At 34.8% G+C, this 16,541-nt stretch overlaps 1 protein-coding gene across 1 annotated transcript; it reads right to left on the bottom strand.

Annotated features, from left to right (window-relative positions):
- Positions 1 to 1,953: 1,953 nt before the first annotated feature.
- Positions 1,954 to 12,641, bottom strand: tbx5b (T-box transcription factor 5b). Its single transcript, XM_056456887.1, has 8 exons — positions 12,490 to 12,641; positions 11,825 to 11,919; positions 11,089 to 11,208; positions 10,452 to 10,599; positions 7,102 to 7,254; positions 6,923 to 7,014; positions 6,008 to 6,141; positions 1,954 to 2,336 (listed from the first exon to the last, which is right to left on the bottom strand). The coding sequence occupies exons 1-8, from the start codon at positions 12,631 to 12,633 to the stop codon at positions 1,954 to 1,956; spliced, it is 1,269 nt and encodes a 422-aa protein (XP_056312862.1). The 5' UTR covers positions 12,634 to 12,641.
- Between the last annotated feature and the right edge of the window lie 3,900 nt (positions 12,642 to 16,541).

The raw sequence follows: 16,541 nt of genomic DNA, 5'->3' as shown, positions 1-16,541 counted from the left end.
AAAAAGTAAAGAAATCTTGGTTAAGAATTAATTAATGTCTTAAGAATATAAATTTATGGAATTAATGGTTAATTTAATAGAAGGTATAAAAGACAAAACCACCAAACTATTAATACAAGATTTGGCAGACATCATTCTAAGTAATCAGCAAATTTAGTATTGGTGCATGTGAAATATATCTATCATTTTTGAAGATAATTTTTTGTGTGCCCAGCAAGCATTTTTTGTTTTTAAAAGATTACTAATAGGCGTCTAAACATAGTCGTCTTGGCTAAAACAAGGCTAAATTTGGGCTGTCAGTGAAAATCTAACAGACGTCTAAGAATAGACCAACACTAGACTAGTCATCAAATAAACAGAAAAGAATGACTACAGATATAAAGTCTGTCTAATCTGTCTACTTGATGACTAGTCTAGTTTTGGACTGTAAATCCCTGTTTGGTTAAAGCTGGAAACTTAGTTTTAAATCTTATTATTAATTTTATTTATTTATTTTTTAACAGCCCATGACCACAAACATGAGAAATGTATAGTAGTTATTAGTATTGTTTAAGAAGTGTATTTTTTTAAAAATATATATATAAAAGTACAATCAAGCCCGAAATTATTCATACCGCTGGCAATTTCTGACCTACAGTTACTTGGGCAAGTTTTATTTCTGTGTGGAGTTTGCATGTTCTCCCTGTGTTCATATGAGTTTCCTCCGGGTGCTCAGGTTTCCCCCACAGTCCAAAGATGTGCACTCGGTGAATTCAATAAATTGACTGTAGTGTGTGTGAATAAGTGTGTATGGATGTTGCAGCTGGAAGGGCATCTGCTGCGTAAAACATATGCTGGATAAGTTGGCAGTTCATTCCACTGTGGCGAGCCCTGATGAATAAAGGGACTAAGCCGAAGGGAAATGAATGTATGAATTTGCCATGAGTATGAATGATTCCGGGCTTGACTGTAGATATATATATATAGAATGTTCAGTTTTACTAAAGCAGAATGTAACATTTTTAGTCTGCCAGACCTGGGGTGCGTTTCCCAAACAACGACATAACTTGCGGCTGAACTATCATAATACGATGCGTCGATTAGGAAAAGAACGATGTAGTGATGAATGTTTCCCAAAATCGTAGTTTCTCTGTTGCAGATCCGTCATTTGAACCACGTTAGTTATAACGTAAAACGTCTATAATAATGCTCTAAACAGGGTTGAGTAACAACTTCTTTAAAGAAAACTCCCATGTTTTTTGAGCAAATTATATTGTTTTACACGCACATGCTTTAAAACAAATTGTGTATAAATTGTGTACCTACTATAAATTAAAACCGTTAATCTATGCTATATATTTTTGTTTTCACAAGCTTTGGAAACGTAACATAAATTCCGCTTTTAATAATAGATCACCAATAGCTTTCGTCATGAGCCACAGCTGCGTTCAAAATGGCATAAATGTTTTCATAGTGCACTACGAAGAGAGCAATTGTCAATATGAAGATCGCTAAAACTGAACTGTAAAAAAATATACTTGAAAAGCAAATTACACCTAAGAGAGAAGACTTTATTGTTGTTTTTAATCATTCCAAGTTTAAATGTTGGAACGTTTGAAATGAATAGGGCATAGGGGGGATAACTGGGAATAGAACACAGCCAGGAACTATGTTTCTAACTACAGCTCCAGAGGTGTAGTTGCAAGTGTACAAATTTGCGACGAATGTTCGTTGGAACGATGGATTTGGGAAACGCCAAATCAACTAACTATTTTTGTAACGACACAACTTGCGACCTTAGTTGGCTAACGATGGTTTTCGGAAACGCACCCCAGATTGACTTAAACATCGAAACTGTGGAGCTAAACAGATGTTTGTGATTTCAGGATGCAGTTTTTACCCACAATTATTAATAGACGTATTTTATCTCTTATACACACACACATATCCACATACACACACATACACACTCATTCAGCTCCCCCCACACCAGTTGTTTGGCTGCTGGTTTTGACTGAACGACCGATTGCAGGCATAAAGTGAGAAGTCAGTCATCATGCAGTGTGACTGGACTCCCACCTCGCAGGTGTACTGAGGATAAAGTTCCTGAGAGAGGTCAGCGGGGGGAACAAAAGTCCCACTCATTTCTTTAGCAGAAGAAAAGCTTTGGTAAGTTGTGCTGTCTGAATAAGAGGCCCACCTGAGCTCCTCCATGCCCACCTGAGAGCCTCCGTACATGCAGGGCTGGTGCTGCGTGGTGTCCATACTGCAGGGGGGCACATCTGGAGAGAGCTGGTAGCTGAAAAGGGGGTAAGCTGGGTCATGAGTGCTAGGAGTTTCAGCGAGGCTCTGATCACCTGCGGAGAGATAAAAAAACAAGGTGCATCTATTACTACAGCAAGGCATGGCGAATCACAAGTGCATTTTTGCTTTAAAGAAGTTGCTTGTTTGTCTGCGCCAATAGCCTTGTGGTTAGTGCGTCGACACATGGCACCTAGGTGTTCACGGTCACCCGAGTTCGAGTTCCAGCTCGAGGTCCTTTGCCGACCCTTCCCCGCTCTCTGCTCCCCATGCTTTCCTGTCCCTAAATCTAAATAAAAATGTATTTAAAAAAGAAATAAATAAAAAATAAAGAAGTTGTTTGTTTTTTGGTAGTTGTTTGCTCAGAGGACTGCCAGATACTTTTTGAATTAATAATAGGATGTATGCACTAAGCCAAAAAGGTTACAGAGTGCTCTATGCTGCGTAGAGCAGTCTAGACAACAAACAAGTGAGAGGTGAGAGATGCTGAAAAAACCCATTTAGGAGCTATTTATAGGAGCACTGTAAAGTTTACACTGTAAATGAACACTACAGAATCTGTTGAATGTATACAGTCAGGAAATTGATCATTTTAAGGACATTTCAATAAATCCCAAAAGACAAAAATGTGATTAAAATTCAGCACTCTATTAAAAAACAACTGTCAATACAATACAGATAATTGGGTCCTGTTATTTACCTAATTAGGCACTTATTATTATTTATTTTAAATAAATCCAAGGGGCAACATGGTGGCTCAGTGGTTAGCACTGTGGCCTCACAGCAAGGTGGCATTTCTGTGTGGAGTTTGCATGTTCTCCCCCTGTTCCCTTGGGCTTCCTCCAGGTGCTCTAGTATCCTCCAGTCCAAAGACATGCGCTATAGGTGAATTGAATAAACTGAATTGGCTGTAGTGTATGTGTGTGAATGAGTGTGTATGGATGTTTCCCAGTACTGGGCTGCAGGTGGAAGAGCATCTGCTATGTAAAACATATGCTAGATAGGTTGGTGGTTCATTCCGCTGTGGCGACCCCTGATTAATAAAGGGACTAAGCCAAAGGAGAATAAATGAATAAATTCTAATCCAGTGTTGTATACTGTATGTAGTGACCCCGACCATATTCCTGCCATTTAAATATCATTTGCTTTTGTAGAAAATATTTCAGCCTGTTGGGTAAGATATCAGTCATTCATTTTCCTTCGGCTTAGACTCTTATTCATCAGGGTTCGCCACAGCGGAATGAACTGCCAACTTATCCAGCGGATGTTTTAAGCAGCGAATGCCCCTCCAGCTGCAAACCAGCACTGGGAAACACCCATACACACTTTCACATTCACATATACACTCATACACTATGTCCAATTTAGTTTATTCAATTTACCTATAGCGCATGTGTTTGGACTGTGAGGGACACCAGAGCACCCGGAGGAAAACCCATGCAAACACAAGGAGAACATGCAAACTCCAAACAGAAATGGCAACTGGCTAAGCCAGGACTCTTGCTGTGAGGTGACAATGCTAACCACTGAGCCACCATGCAACATACCATGATGTGTCAAATACTGTAACACTGTCACATAAACAAGCAGTCAGTAAACAGAATAATGGATGTCTAATAAACATGAATGTTTCCTATAGTTACAATGAGGAAGGGCTATATACCTGACTAATGGCTTTAAATGATTCACTGACTCACGCCCACACAGAATGTGAGCACGCAGAAATCCGCAGATTTTGAGCCCATCATTGAGTCTTTTTTTTGTGTGTGTAAATGTGTGTGAATTTATATTTATTCAGTTTTTAAATTAATTTCAGTAATATTATTGACTAATATTCAAATGTTTATATTATTTCTTTACAATACAGTGTGTAAAGTTATATTTTCTGTCTTTTAGTAGAGATATTATATGAGAGACTTGCTTTGTTTATCAAATAAGTGGATCTAAATGGATTTGCATTGTAAACATTAAAAAAGGTTAAAAATGTATTATTTTTATTATTTTTTGTTGGACTGTGCAAGCAAAACTCTCCTACGTAGGCAATTATGCCTCCTCCAATGACAAATTAAATAAGACATATGAAAGGTACTATTTGCCAGTTTGGTGATTTATTTCACTAATTTGGCACTGTCAAATGTTGACTGAGAAAAGGTTTAAATTCTGGTTAAAGAAACAAATATTATTGTTCCATTTGGGACGGCATTAACTCATACACTTCATGGCTAAGTGTATAAACATACAGGTACAAGTGCATACCTACCAAGCAATTTTGCATTTAAAAGACATCTAAAAGACGTCAGGACATAGACTTTTTGGCTAAGACCAAACTTGCGGAGCAGTGCATAAATGGATTTGCTTTACATTTTTTTTTTTTTTGCTTCACTTGTGTAGTCATTTACTCCTGTATATCTCTGGACTACTGTCAGACGTCTATTTGCATCAATGGATTTGCTTTACAGTGTTTGGACTTTCAGCAGTCAAAATTAAACCACAACTGAACTAAACTGAACTTCAACTCTGAAAACTGGACTGACACTGTTTCAGTTTACTAGATCTTCTATGTTAAGCTGCTTTGACACAATATACAGTTGAAGTCAGAATTATTAGCCCCCCTTTGATTTATTTTTTTTTTTAAGTATTTCCCAAATGATGTTTAACAGAGTAAAGAAATTTACACAGTATGTAATAGTTTTCTTCTGGAGAAAGTCTTATTTGTTTTATTTCGGCTAGAATAAAAGCAGTTTTTAATTTTTCGAAAGCCATTTAAAGGTCAAAATGATTAACCCCTTTAAGCAATTTTTTTTCAATAGTCTACAGAACAAACCATTGTTATACAATAACTTGCCTAATTACCCTTACCTGCCTAGTTAACCTAATTAACCTAGTTAGACTTTTAAATGTTACTTTAAGCTGTATAGAAGTGTGTTGAAAAATATCTAGTCAAATATTATTTACTGTCATCATGGCAAAGATAAAATAAATCAGTTAATAGAAATGAGTTATTAAAACTATTATGTTTAGAAATGTGTTGAAAAAAATCTTCTCTCCATTAAACAGAAATTGGGGAAAAAAATAAACAGGGGGGCTAATAATTCTGACTTCAACTGTACATTGTAAAAGCGCTATAGAAATAAACATGAATTGACTGGAAAATTGAATTAAAACAAGGCTTCAGTGAAAAATCTAATAGACGTCTAACAATAGTCCATAAATATAGACAACAGTCATCAAAAAGCTTAGAAAGACTTCACTTGTGTAGTCATTCACTCCTGTACATCTCTGCACTACTGTCAGACCTCTATTAGATTTTCAATTTAAATTTAGCATTGCTTTAGACAAAATTTAGCATTGCTTTAGACAAAAATTTAGCATTGCTTTAGCCAAGACATCTACGTTTGGACATCTATTATGCTGATGATACACATGGTAACTTATTGAGCAATGCTGCAGAGTGATGTAGCTTGGCTACTTTCCAATTTCGAAGGGGCAACAATATTGTATTTGTAATTGTATTTGTATTGCCCTAATTACTTGCCCTGTGTCTCAACCTGATTGCCCATTTGTGGCATAACTTCTCAAAGTTCCTTTGTGCATCTTCAGCATCAGGCATCTTTAAAACACAAAAATGTTTGCTCTGTAGTGTATAGTGTGTCATTTGGGATGCAGCTAACCTAAAATCAATACGTCATTAAACACTAACTCAAACTCTTTGTTTTGCTCTCTGTACCTGATGTGTCGGAGCAGCTGAAGCCAGGGCTGGGTTTTTGTGTCACAGTATATTCAGACCGAGAGAGACAGTCAGGAGATGGTGGAGCTGCACGCTGCCTCGCCGTGCTGCGTGGCACAAGTGGATACTCCTTACTGTGAAAACACCAAAACTGGTATCAGACTCACTCATTGCTACAGCAGAGACACTGAGAAAAGTTTAAAAAACTGAGGAAAATTGCATGAAGCAAAAGAATCCAGCGCACACATTCAAGATGTAAAAGAATCAGAGTACTTTAAGTGGAAGAGTCCCACTTGGGTTGATAGATCTGGGTGTTAAAAGAGAGAGAGCAAGCATGCACGTGATTTGCATTGGCTCTGCATGGCGGATAAGGTATTCATTTACACAGTACTGATCGTTTGTAATTAAATTTCAAAGCTAAGGGACAATTACAGTAGCTAAAAATCTTTTCTATACCCTCTTTCCAATCTGACTCATTCCTCTTTTTCCGTTTTTTTTACTCTCTCTCTCTCAAAAACGCATTTACTCAGACACACACACATTAGCCCCTCAGTGACCTCTCTGTGTGACAGTGTGTTGTGCCGCTCCGCTCTTAATATTGTTACACTATAAATATCCCTCTCCCGTGTGTCACATTCAATACTATCAACACGCAACGCAAAGCTCTGACTTTTGTTCCCAAAGCCTGCTAGTTAAAAGCAGAGCATATTCTCGGTGTATCTTAAACAACAGCATCAGAAGCAACACACGATGACAAGCGGGAACATAAAACATACATAAATCATTATGAAAATACTACAGAACATTAGTGATTCATCACTGCTCGCAAACACAAACTCACAGTACAGTTATGATCTGAATAAAACATGTTTGTGTGTTGCACATGCATAAATATGAATATGTGTGTGTGTTCACCTTGGTGTACGGGACATGCGATGCAATTCAATATCATCATTTCCACGGAAACCTTTTGCAAATGGATTATTCTCAATCTTCAGCTGAGTGATCTAAAAAAACAGGGGATTAAAGATGAGCAGTGGTGCTTTCTGAACATGCTTGCGTTTATTTGTGATTATAGGGGTGTTGCTGCTTACGGTGTGGTTCTGGTAGGAAGTCACAGCAATGAAGGTGGTCTCTGGAAAGGAGTGTGTGCAGAAACTGGTGTTGCTGGAGCCGAAGCTGTTCCTCTCGTCTGCCTTCACAATGTGCAAACGCGGCTGGTATTTATGCATGGAATTTAAAATGATCTGCAGAAAATGACAGGAAGATATTTGCGGGTCAACACACTGGTTATGTGTTCAGTTCAGTGAAAATGGGAAGAGTTTAATCATGCCACTGCAGGGAATGTTTTCAGGGCAACTTAAAGAACCGCATGGTTGCAAGTTAAAAATTCAGATTTTTTCATTTTATTGAATCATTTTAGGATGCAAACATGATTTTTTAATCAATTATATTAATCATAATGTTATTATAACATTATGTGTATTTTAAATGTTAATTTTTTTAAATGGCCACTTATTGTAGTAACTTAATTAAACTGTCTTGATAACATCGTCAAGATACTTTTATACAAATAAAGTAACTATCAGTCTAGTGTTTGTGTATTTCTCATAAACATAATTCATTGTTACTTATTGAATGGTTACAGTAGTAATACATACATGTGCGATGAGACTAAATGCATCTCACTTGTAAAACAGTAGTGTAGTTAACTCAAAATTTACTGAAAGTTAATTCTACTCATTAAAGAGAGTTAATTAAATACCTCATTACTTCAACTTAAATGGAGTAAGTTCACACTAAGTGTATAGATTAGTTTAACTCAAATGGTTTGCAGTTTCCTCAAACTGATTGAGTTGCCCTAACTTATTGGGATTTACAGTACTCAGTTTGTTTGAGATCTCTTCATTTATCGGGTTTTACTGTCCTCAAATTGCTTTGTTTACTGAAATGGATTAAGTTCACAGAACGCATTAAGATTAGTTTTTAAACTTAAATGGTTTGTTGCAATCGGTTTCCTCAAATAGTTTGAGTTACCTTCACTTATTGGGCTTTACAGTGTACATTTACACTAAACAAGTTACAGTAGAAATAACTGTAGACGATAAACAGTAGTGCAAAAACAAGCGATAAGAGGGGGGTAGGGTGAGGTGGAGTAAACTGTTCTGAGGTAAAACGAGAGATATATACAAGATGTACTATGTAAATGAAAAATTATAATAATAGTGCAAAATAGGAGATGAGAGGGGGTGGGGTGATATATAGAGATAAACAGTTGACGTCAGAATTATTAGTCCCCCTGAATTATTAGCCCCACTGTTTATTTTTACCCCCAATTTCTGTTTAACGCAGAGATCTTTTTAGCACATTTCTAAACATAATAGTTTTAATAACTCATTTCTAATAACTGATTTATTTTATCTTTGCCATGATGACAGTAAATAATATTGACTAGATATTTTTCAAGACACTTCTATACAGCTTAAAGTGACATTTAAAGGCTTAACTAGGTTAATTAGGTTAACTAGGCAGGTTAGGGTAATTAGGCAAGTTATTGTATAACATGGGTTTGTTCTGTAGACTATTGAAAAACAATATAGCTTAAAGGGGCTAATAATTTTGACCTTAAAACTTTTTTTTAGAAATTAAAAACTGCTTTTATTCTAGGTAAAATAAAACAAATAAGACTTTCTCCAGAAGAAAAAATATTATCAGACATACTGTGAACATTTCCTTACTCCGTTAAACATCATTTGGGAAATATTTAAAAAAGAAAATTCAAAGAGGGGCTAATAATTCTGACTTCAACTGTATACAAGATGTATGTAATTAGATGTGTTTTACATAAAGTCCAGTCCGTGTGTGTGCATGTATGGGGTCAGTTCATGCGTGAGTTAAGGATGGTAAACTAGTTGTGTAGGCAAAATTTACTACTGTCACACAAAGTACATTTATTACAATATGTATTCATTATGTGTATTCATGTATTCATTAGTTAGTGGAAATAAAGTTGTTCATTGTTTACTCACAGTACATCAACTAATGTTAACAAACATGAATTAGGATTTGAATAATGCACAAGTACAAGGTCTAATTATTTAACAAAATAATGTACTAGCATTGCTCATTATTTGTTCATCTTTGTAAATAGACAGTAAATTATTTACAAATTTACTGTAAATTACAGTACAAAAACCTGGTAATAAACTGCCAGTCCATATTCTGTTATTTTACAAGCTTAGTTCTTTATATATTAATTCTTAAACAATATTTTGTCTTAAACTACTAAAATGCCAATAAAAGTCAAACTGAGTTACATTTTTAACATCAAAAGTGGACAGAGCAGTAGATGAAATCAAAATTAAGTAAGACAAGAAGAATGAATTAGGGTTATAGATAGATTCTGACAGTTGGGAAGAAGGCCGTGAGAATATACATGCATGTTGAATTAACGTAAGACATCATTTAATTTGATTTAAAACCCTGCACAGGTCATACTTATCTAAGGAGAAACTGCATAAGATTTCTCATCAGGAATATCCACTCTGTGTAAAACAGCAGAAGGATCCCTAACCCACTTGATATGGTCCGAAATTACAAGAATTTGGGGAAAATATATTTGAATGTTTTTCTAAAGCCCTCCAAAAACAACTTTGTCCACTTATAGCTGTTCTTGGGATATTTAGTCACTTAGAGATGTTTAATAAATATGAAAGACAAGCCATGTTATTTGGTTTGGTAATTGCCAAAATGGTCATTTTGAGAATGTGTAAAACTGAATGTGTACCTAAATTTGGTATGTGGGGTAGAGATCTGGTAAACATGCTTGCTTTGGAGAGGTTGAGATATATCAAAAATGCTAAATTGGAGATAAATGATAAAACTGTCAATAACATAGTAATTAAAGATTGAGTGTAATTGATATTCACTATTTATGATCTATAATGTTTTTAATAATGTGCTTAAACTATTATTTGACAATAAATCTATAGTCAGGATAATGCATTTTTTCTGGTAATATAAGAACAACATTACTTTATAATTAGTTTTATTTACGCATTACCTGACCAACTAAATTATATTTTGCTTTCATGTGCATTTGTCCCTCTGTGTTCTGTTGTTCTGTAATAGGTTATTGTTTTTATGTACTGTATTTTGTATGTATTATTATTGTATTGTATTGTTGTTATTTTATTCTTCTATATTTTGTCATAGTTTTGTTGTAGTTTCATAAAAATGCAAAAAGCACATAAATAAACGTTTAAACAAATTCCCATAATGCAATTCACCACTGTAAATAAACAGAAAACACGTGTCAATAACAAAATATGGAAACTGTTAATTAACATATATTTTTTTAACAGTGTATGAAAGCTTATTGTAAACTCTGACCATGCCGATCGGGTATCAGTAAATAAGCAGTTAAACTTGGATCATCACTGACATGTCCGAAAGGGTCCAGGTGGTTGTTGGTGAGTTTGAGCTTCTGGAAAGAGACGAGCTGCCTCATCCAGTGAGCTCCTGAAGCCGGGGAGTCTGGGTGCACATACAGGCGGCCTGGAATCGCCGGCTCAGCTTTACCACTGATGGACCTGCAGAACAGATTTAGCACATCAGTGGCTTGGTCCACCATTCAGAGAGATAAGGACTTTCTGTCTGCTACTCAATTCTGAGATAAAAGGGCAGGTTACTAAATTAAGCTTCTGTCTCAGACATATTTTTGCTCTGTGTGGCTCCTCAACTCTCTAAACAAAATTCACTAATAGTTTCTAATCATTTTTTCATCAGTATGCACACATTTATAATACATTCAGATCTCTCATTTTTATTCTGTTAAATACACACTGCAAATGCATTCATTCATACAGATTCAATGATAATTCGTATTTGTACAATTAATCTAATAAATGTAATAGCAATACATCATAAAAACAATTCATGTAATAAAATCATAAGAACAATTACCATTTTTTACTCCACATTTGAATAAAAATGCTCAATATACACGGTTGTAAAGTAAATATATAAGCACCTTGGTTTTATCCATGTTATAAATATTATTTAGTGATTTCAGTTCTTACCATTTGTTATCTGCAAACTTATATCGATGCTCGTCTGCTGAAACAATGTCCATCAGCAAGATGTATTTTGCTTTGGGGTTTAAGCCTGTTACCTTCACTTTGTAGCTGGGAAACATGCGTCTGTAAAAGGTTAAGGTTTCATTTTACAACCTCAAAAACAACAGTCAAATTATAAAAACAACAACAGCATTTATAATAATATCAATAGCATAACAACAACTACTACCACAACTAATAATAATAATAATAATAATAATAATAATAATAATAATAATAATAATAATAATAATAATACAAAGTAGATTGTCATGTGCATTGCAACGTTTTTATGTCATTGGATATATTGTCAATTGATATTTTTCAATAATGCAATGCTATTAAATACTGTACATGCAGATTTGCAAATGAGAATCTCTGAAAATATCAAAATCATTTGTAATTATTAGTTTTATTCAAAGTGAGACACATGCGCTCCAAAAGAGTATAAAAACGAAATGGATTTGCATGGCGTGGACTAAAAATATCCTGGTACACCGAGCATTTTTGAATATGATGAAAAATTTCGGCCTATTTCTCCAGGGGTCGTTTGCGCCTGCCTGGGGATTTTTTGTTGTTGTTTTTTTCTACACAGATTGTCTTGATCCGTGAATAATTAGTAACGAATTAGTAAAAAAAGTTCATGCCATATATGTGTTTTTCGATCTTCATACATTTAAAAAAAAAGCGAGGCACTCACCGGCCAGCCTTGGTGATGATCATCTCTGTAGTGACATCATGAAATTTGGCCCACAGATCTTTCTCGTGCAAATAAACTTTAATTCCCTCCATACTCTGCACGACAAGGATCGGCAAAAGAAGAGAATTCCCTTTAGATTTTTCAAGAAACGTTTTAATTATTATTATTTTGTCTACAATAATAAACCGTGTTTTTTTCTATCCGGCATTTTTTAAACAAACAATGCTTTAGTCAGTACAATAATTGCTTTAAATAAAACAGCATCGAATTTAAAAGTAAATGAAAACGATTTGCGTAGTAGCTAAACATTTAATATACACTTGGCATATTTTGTCACCTTATTAAAATTATTAATGTAGAACGTAGATAGGCTCAACATAAATGATTAAAATATCCCAAAAACACACCTATGTTAATGAATGTGATGTTACACAAAATGGCTTTGCTGTAACTACTGTAAACATTACCAATTCACTTGCAAATGTGTGAATAGGCTATATCAACATTTCCACTTTAAAAAAAACAACAAGAAAACCAGTGACGGCCTTATAATAATAATAATAATAATAATAATAATAATAATAATAATAATAATAATAAACAAATATTTTTAAAATCATTTTTGTCTCGCATATACTCGAGCAGGCTGCACATATATGGCTGACCTGTTGGGAGAGCTGAGTTTGAAGTGGCGGAGAGCCGGTTTTGTTCCGTCCGTGATGTCCTGAATCTTTATCCCTCTCGAAATCCATCGCGGGGGAATCTCCGCCGGAGCATGCCCGTAGAGATCCGAACACTGAATTCGCCATGTTCTCGTTTGAGTTCAACTACGGTGGACTGAAAGATTCGCATTGAAAAAATTAATGCACGAATGTTTCAACCAGGTGATCTTTAGATATGAACCAAAAACAATAATAATCCTCCCAAACTCATATTGTTTTAAAAATGCTGAAAACAAGCCATGCATTTAAATTCATTCAAATGTAAATTATATGTATAATTATTTGTTTTATTTAGCTTTAATAAAAAATAAGCGGTTTAAGCGATTTTGCGTTCGACGATAATTTCAGGATAGATCAAGAGCGCTTTTTTTCTTATTTGCTAGATTTTTTTTACTATATTTTTTTTTTCAACAGATCCAAATAATTATCTTGATATTTTCGTCGAAATCTGCGAGTTTTCTTGTTCCTCACCTCATTATTTAAGGGGCTTTTCGTTTCTGGCTTAATTCCGCAAGATATAGCCTAGATATAAAATGTATCTCCACTGATTATAATTATGCTACGTATCCAATAAGCCAAATACTTAGCCTATTCTAATATCTGCGAAATAGTTTTCGATGCTTTCATTTTGGATTTCCTCTCAGACGCCTTTGCCAAGCTCTGTCCCTTTCCTTGTCCCTCTCTTTTCTCCCTCCATCCCTTCTCTGTCTTCCATTAGCGTGATGTCTTTCTGTGTCGTCACATCTTTATTCATTCACACACTCATCATGACACGCCACTAAATCCACCATAAGCAGCACGCCGCGCAAACACCTCTCCTGCTTCTTCACGGTGAACCTGCTTGCTCCAAAGTGCTTCCCAAATTCAAATCTAAAATTGAGAACATATGGCACAACAAGACAAATTAAATATACTCACATTCCAGGCGGAAAATTTAAGCTCAGGCTGCAAAACTGTTGGGCAAATAATCAGCGCTTGTCAGTCAGCATCAGTGCGCGCGCGACGGCTGCGCGCTGCGAGGTGAAAAGTTGAGGAGGTCGAGAGGAGGTAACTAGGCGAGCGCTCAGTCTTCTCCGGCTCTCCGTGAGTCCCTTTGAATTTGTTTGCTGCTGACAGAAAAAACAACAACATTCCCTCAGTGATAACTCTGGAATACTGTTTGCTCAATTTAATAAACGGGTCGAGTGTATAGCCTACAAGCACGCGCGTTCTCGTGTCACACGCACTAGTCCTACACATTACTCAAAAACAGGCTTCCATAAATACGACAAGTGGATGATAACGGGATAGCTGGCTCTGCGGAGCCGTGGGAACATTGCTCGTTAAGATAAGACGATAATCCAGCAATCGTGTGGAGAGATAAAAGCAGGACAGCAGCCCGGAGAGCGCGCGCGGGTTTGACCATGAGCTCGAGGCGAGGCGCGCTCCGATCAAAATTAAGGCTTCGTTCAGTGTGACGTTGACAAACGACAAGGTAATTGAGCAAATCGGGGTTCCTCACGATTTCTGCAATATTAATGCGTTAGTTATTTATTTATATATTTATTATTATTATTGTATGAAGATTTCGAAAGGGTGGATTTGGGTTTCTGCCATTTATGCCTCAATACTGGCTCACTTTTTCTTTTAGATAGAAATATCTCACACAACCCATTATTAACTAAATATTAGCAATGTTTAGGCCTACATTTCAATGTGTGTATAGCTACATACCCAATGTATAGCAAAAACATATCAAAATAGTCTATTCCATAAGTTTAATTATTTGTATAGCAGTTTTACCGTCTATGCATTGTTAGTAAAATGAAATAAAAATTGTAGAGTTCAAATGCAAAAACCTCTAAGCGCCATCTGAATTTTTCTTCTAAAATGAGCATTTTTCCGAGACTCCTAGATTTATGTACACTAATTTCAAATTAAAGGCAATGAAAAGAACATAATAATTGACATAAAAGAGAAATTACTCAACTTATACAATAAGAACATTTCAGATGGCACTGTTTTTGCATCTGAACTCTTCAAATAGTCCCAATAACTAATTTAATAATTCTAAGGGTAACGGCGCAGAAGAACTAAATAAATTGCGCCACCTAGTGCGCACACGTGTAACTTCTTTTCGTTTCCTCAACATGGGATTACTGTGTGCAATGTTTTAGAGGAGGTCTTATGAACTACGGCTTGATACTGACGATTCAAATAAAATGTTTTGTTGATGAAAACATATAGCTTACTAATCTTAACGTGAATAAAACATTTAAGGGTTATAAAGACACCAATTTTTTCTGCAATTGTATAAAAAAGGCTAATTAGATGCAAGTGTTTAAACACTTTCTGACAAACTTAAATATAATAATAAATTATTCAAAACTGCACTGATTTTGCATATAAACTATTGTTAAACAATGCCATTTTAATGTCTTCTGTAAACGATGGTAAACTTTGTGGGGAAAGTCCACTTAACCCTTCACATCGAATCAATCAGTTAATTGACACTAATTAATCTAATTAGGTAGAGATGCTCTTTGTGACGTGAGCATTAAAAGCAGGGTTTTTTGTTGAATTCAGTTAAACCTAATTTGACAAAACCTAATCATTCAGAAATTTGAATATTCAAAATTTAATGACCAGTCTCTCATAAACAACTTGTTAAAATTGAAATTATTACCAATTTTAACCAAAACAGTTTAATATCATTTTAAAAGGAAGAATGAAAAGCAGAACCCAGATCAACATTGGCATAAATCACTCAGAGTAACTGGCTCTATATATATTTCTGTAAAAAATCTAAATAACTAATTCATAAATAGTAATATATATAAATTAATTCAATATTAATAGCCAGTTTAAGTGCCTAATTAACCTAACTGGCTCCTGAACCTCTTTCTCTCATATATATATATATATATATATATATATATATATATATATATATATATATATATATATATATATATACAGTTGTAATCAGAATTATTAGCCGCCCTATTTTTTTCCCCAATTTCTGTATAACGGAGATATTTTTTTCAACATATTTCTAAACATAATATATTAATAACTCATTTCTAATAACTTAGAACACTAATACAGTACTTCTATGCAGCTTAAAGTGACATTTAAAGGCTTAACTGGGTTAATTAGGTTAACTAGGCAGGTTAGACAAGTTATTGTATAATGATGGTTTGTTCTGTAGACTATTGAAAAAACTATATAGCTTAAAGGGGCTAATAGTTCTGACCTCAAAATGGGTTTCAAAAAATGTAAAACAGCTTTTAGTCTAGCTGAAATAAAACAAATAAGACTTTCACCTGAGGAAAAATATTATCAGACATACTGTGAAAATTTTTTTGCTCTGTTACACAAAGAAATATTTAAAAAAGAAAATGAATGGGGGGAGGGGCTAATAATTCTGACTTCAACTGTATCTATCTCTCTCTCTGTGTATGTATATATATATATATATATATATATATATATATATATATATATATATATGTATATATATATATATATATATATATATATATATATATATATATATATATATATATATAGTGATTAACCTACCTCGTCTAGTTAATCTTAAGATAGGTAAGCCTTTAAATTTAGTTGGAGTCCCTCAAAATTACTAGAAAACTGTTATTTACTGTGATCATATCAAAAACAAAAGAATGTAGTTAACTTGTTTAAAAATGTTAAACATCAACTAAGAAATATTGATGATGGGGGGGGGGGGGGGAATCATAGTAGGGCTAATAATTTTGTATAAAAAAAACTGTAAGAGTCCTCTTCTATGTTCATAAAACAACAACAGGGCACATACTATCTAAAGCAGGGGTGCCCAAACTCGGTCCTGAATTGCCAGTGTCCTGCAGATTTTAACTCCAACTTGCCTTAAAACTCCTGCACAGATGTTTCTAGAAAGCCTAGTAAGAGCTTGATTAGCTAGCCCAGGCGTCACTAAACTTTGCAGGTCACTGGCCCTCCAGAACTGAGTT

The sequence above is a fragment of the Danio aesculapii genome, chromosome 5 (assembly GCF_903798145.1).
Source record: "Danio aesculapii chromosome 5, fDanAes4.1, whole genome shotgun sequence".
Taxonomy (NCBI): Eukaryota; Metazoa; Chordata; class Actinopteri; order Cypriniformes; family Danionidae; genus Danio; species Danio aesculapii.
The sequence above is the reverse complement of the archived record's forward strand: the minus strand, read 5'-3'. Positions and strand labels throughout refer to the sequence as shown.

Bases quoted from the DNA above. Each gene is read 5' to 3' on its own strand.
- tbx5b (XM_056456887.1), bottom strand. From the start codon at position 12,633: ATGGCGAATTCAGTGTTCGGATCTCTACGGGCATGCTCCGGCGGAGAT. The intron at 6,142-6,922 runs GTGAACACACAC...GTGTTTTCACAG, and splicing joins CGCATGTCCCGTACACCAAG to TAAGGAGTATCCACTTGTGC. The intron at 2,337-6,007 runs GTACAGAGAGCA...ATCTCTCCGCAG, and splicing joins CAGCTGCTCCGACACATCAG to GTGATCAGAGCCTCGCTGAA.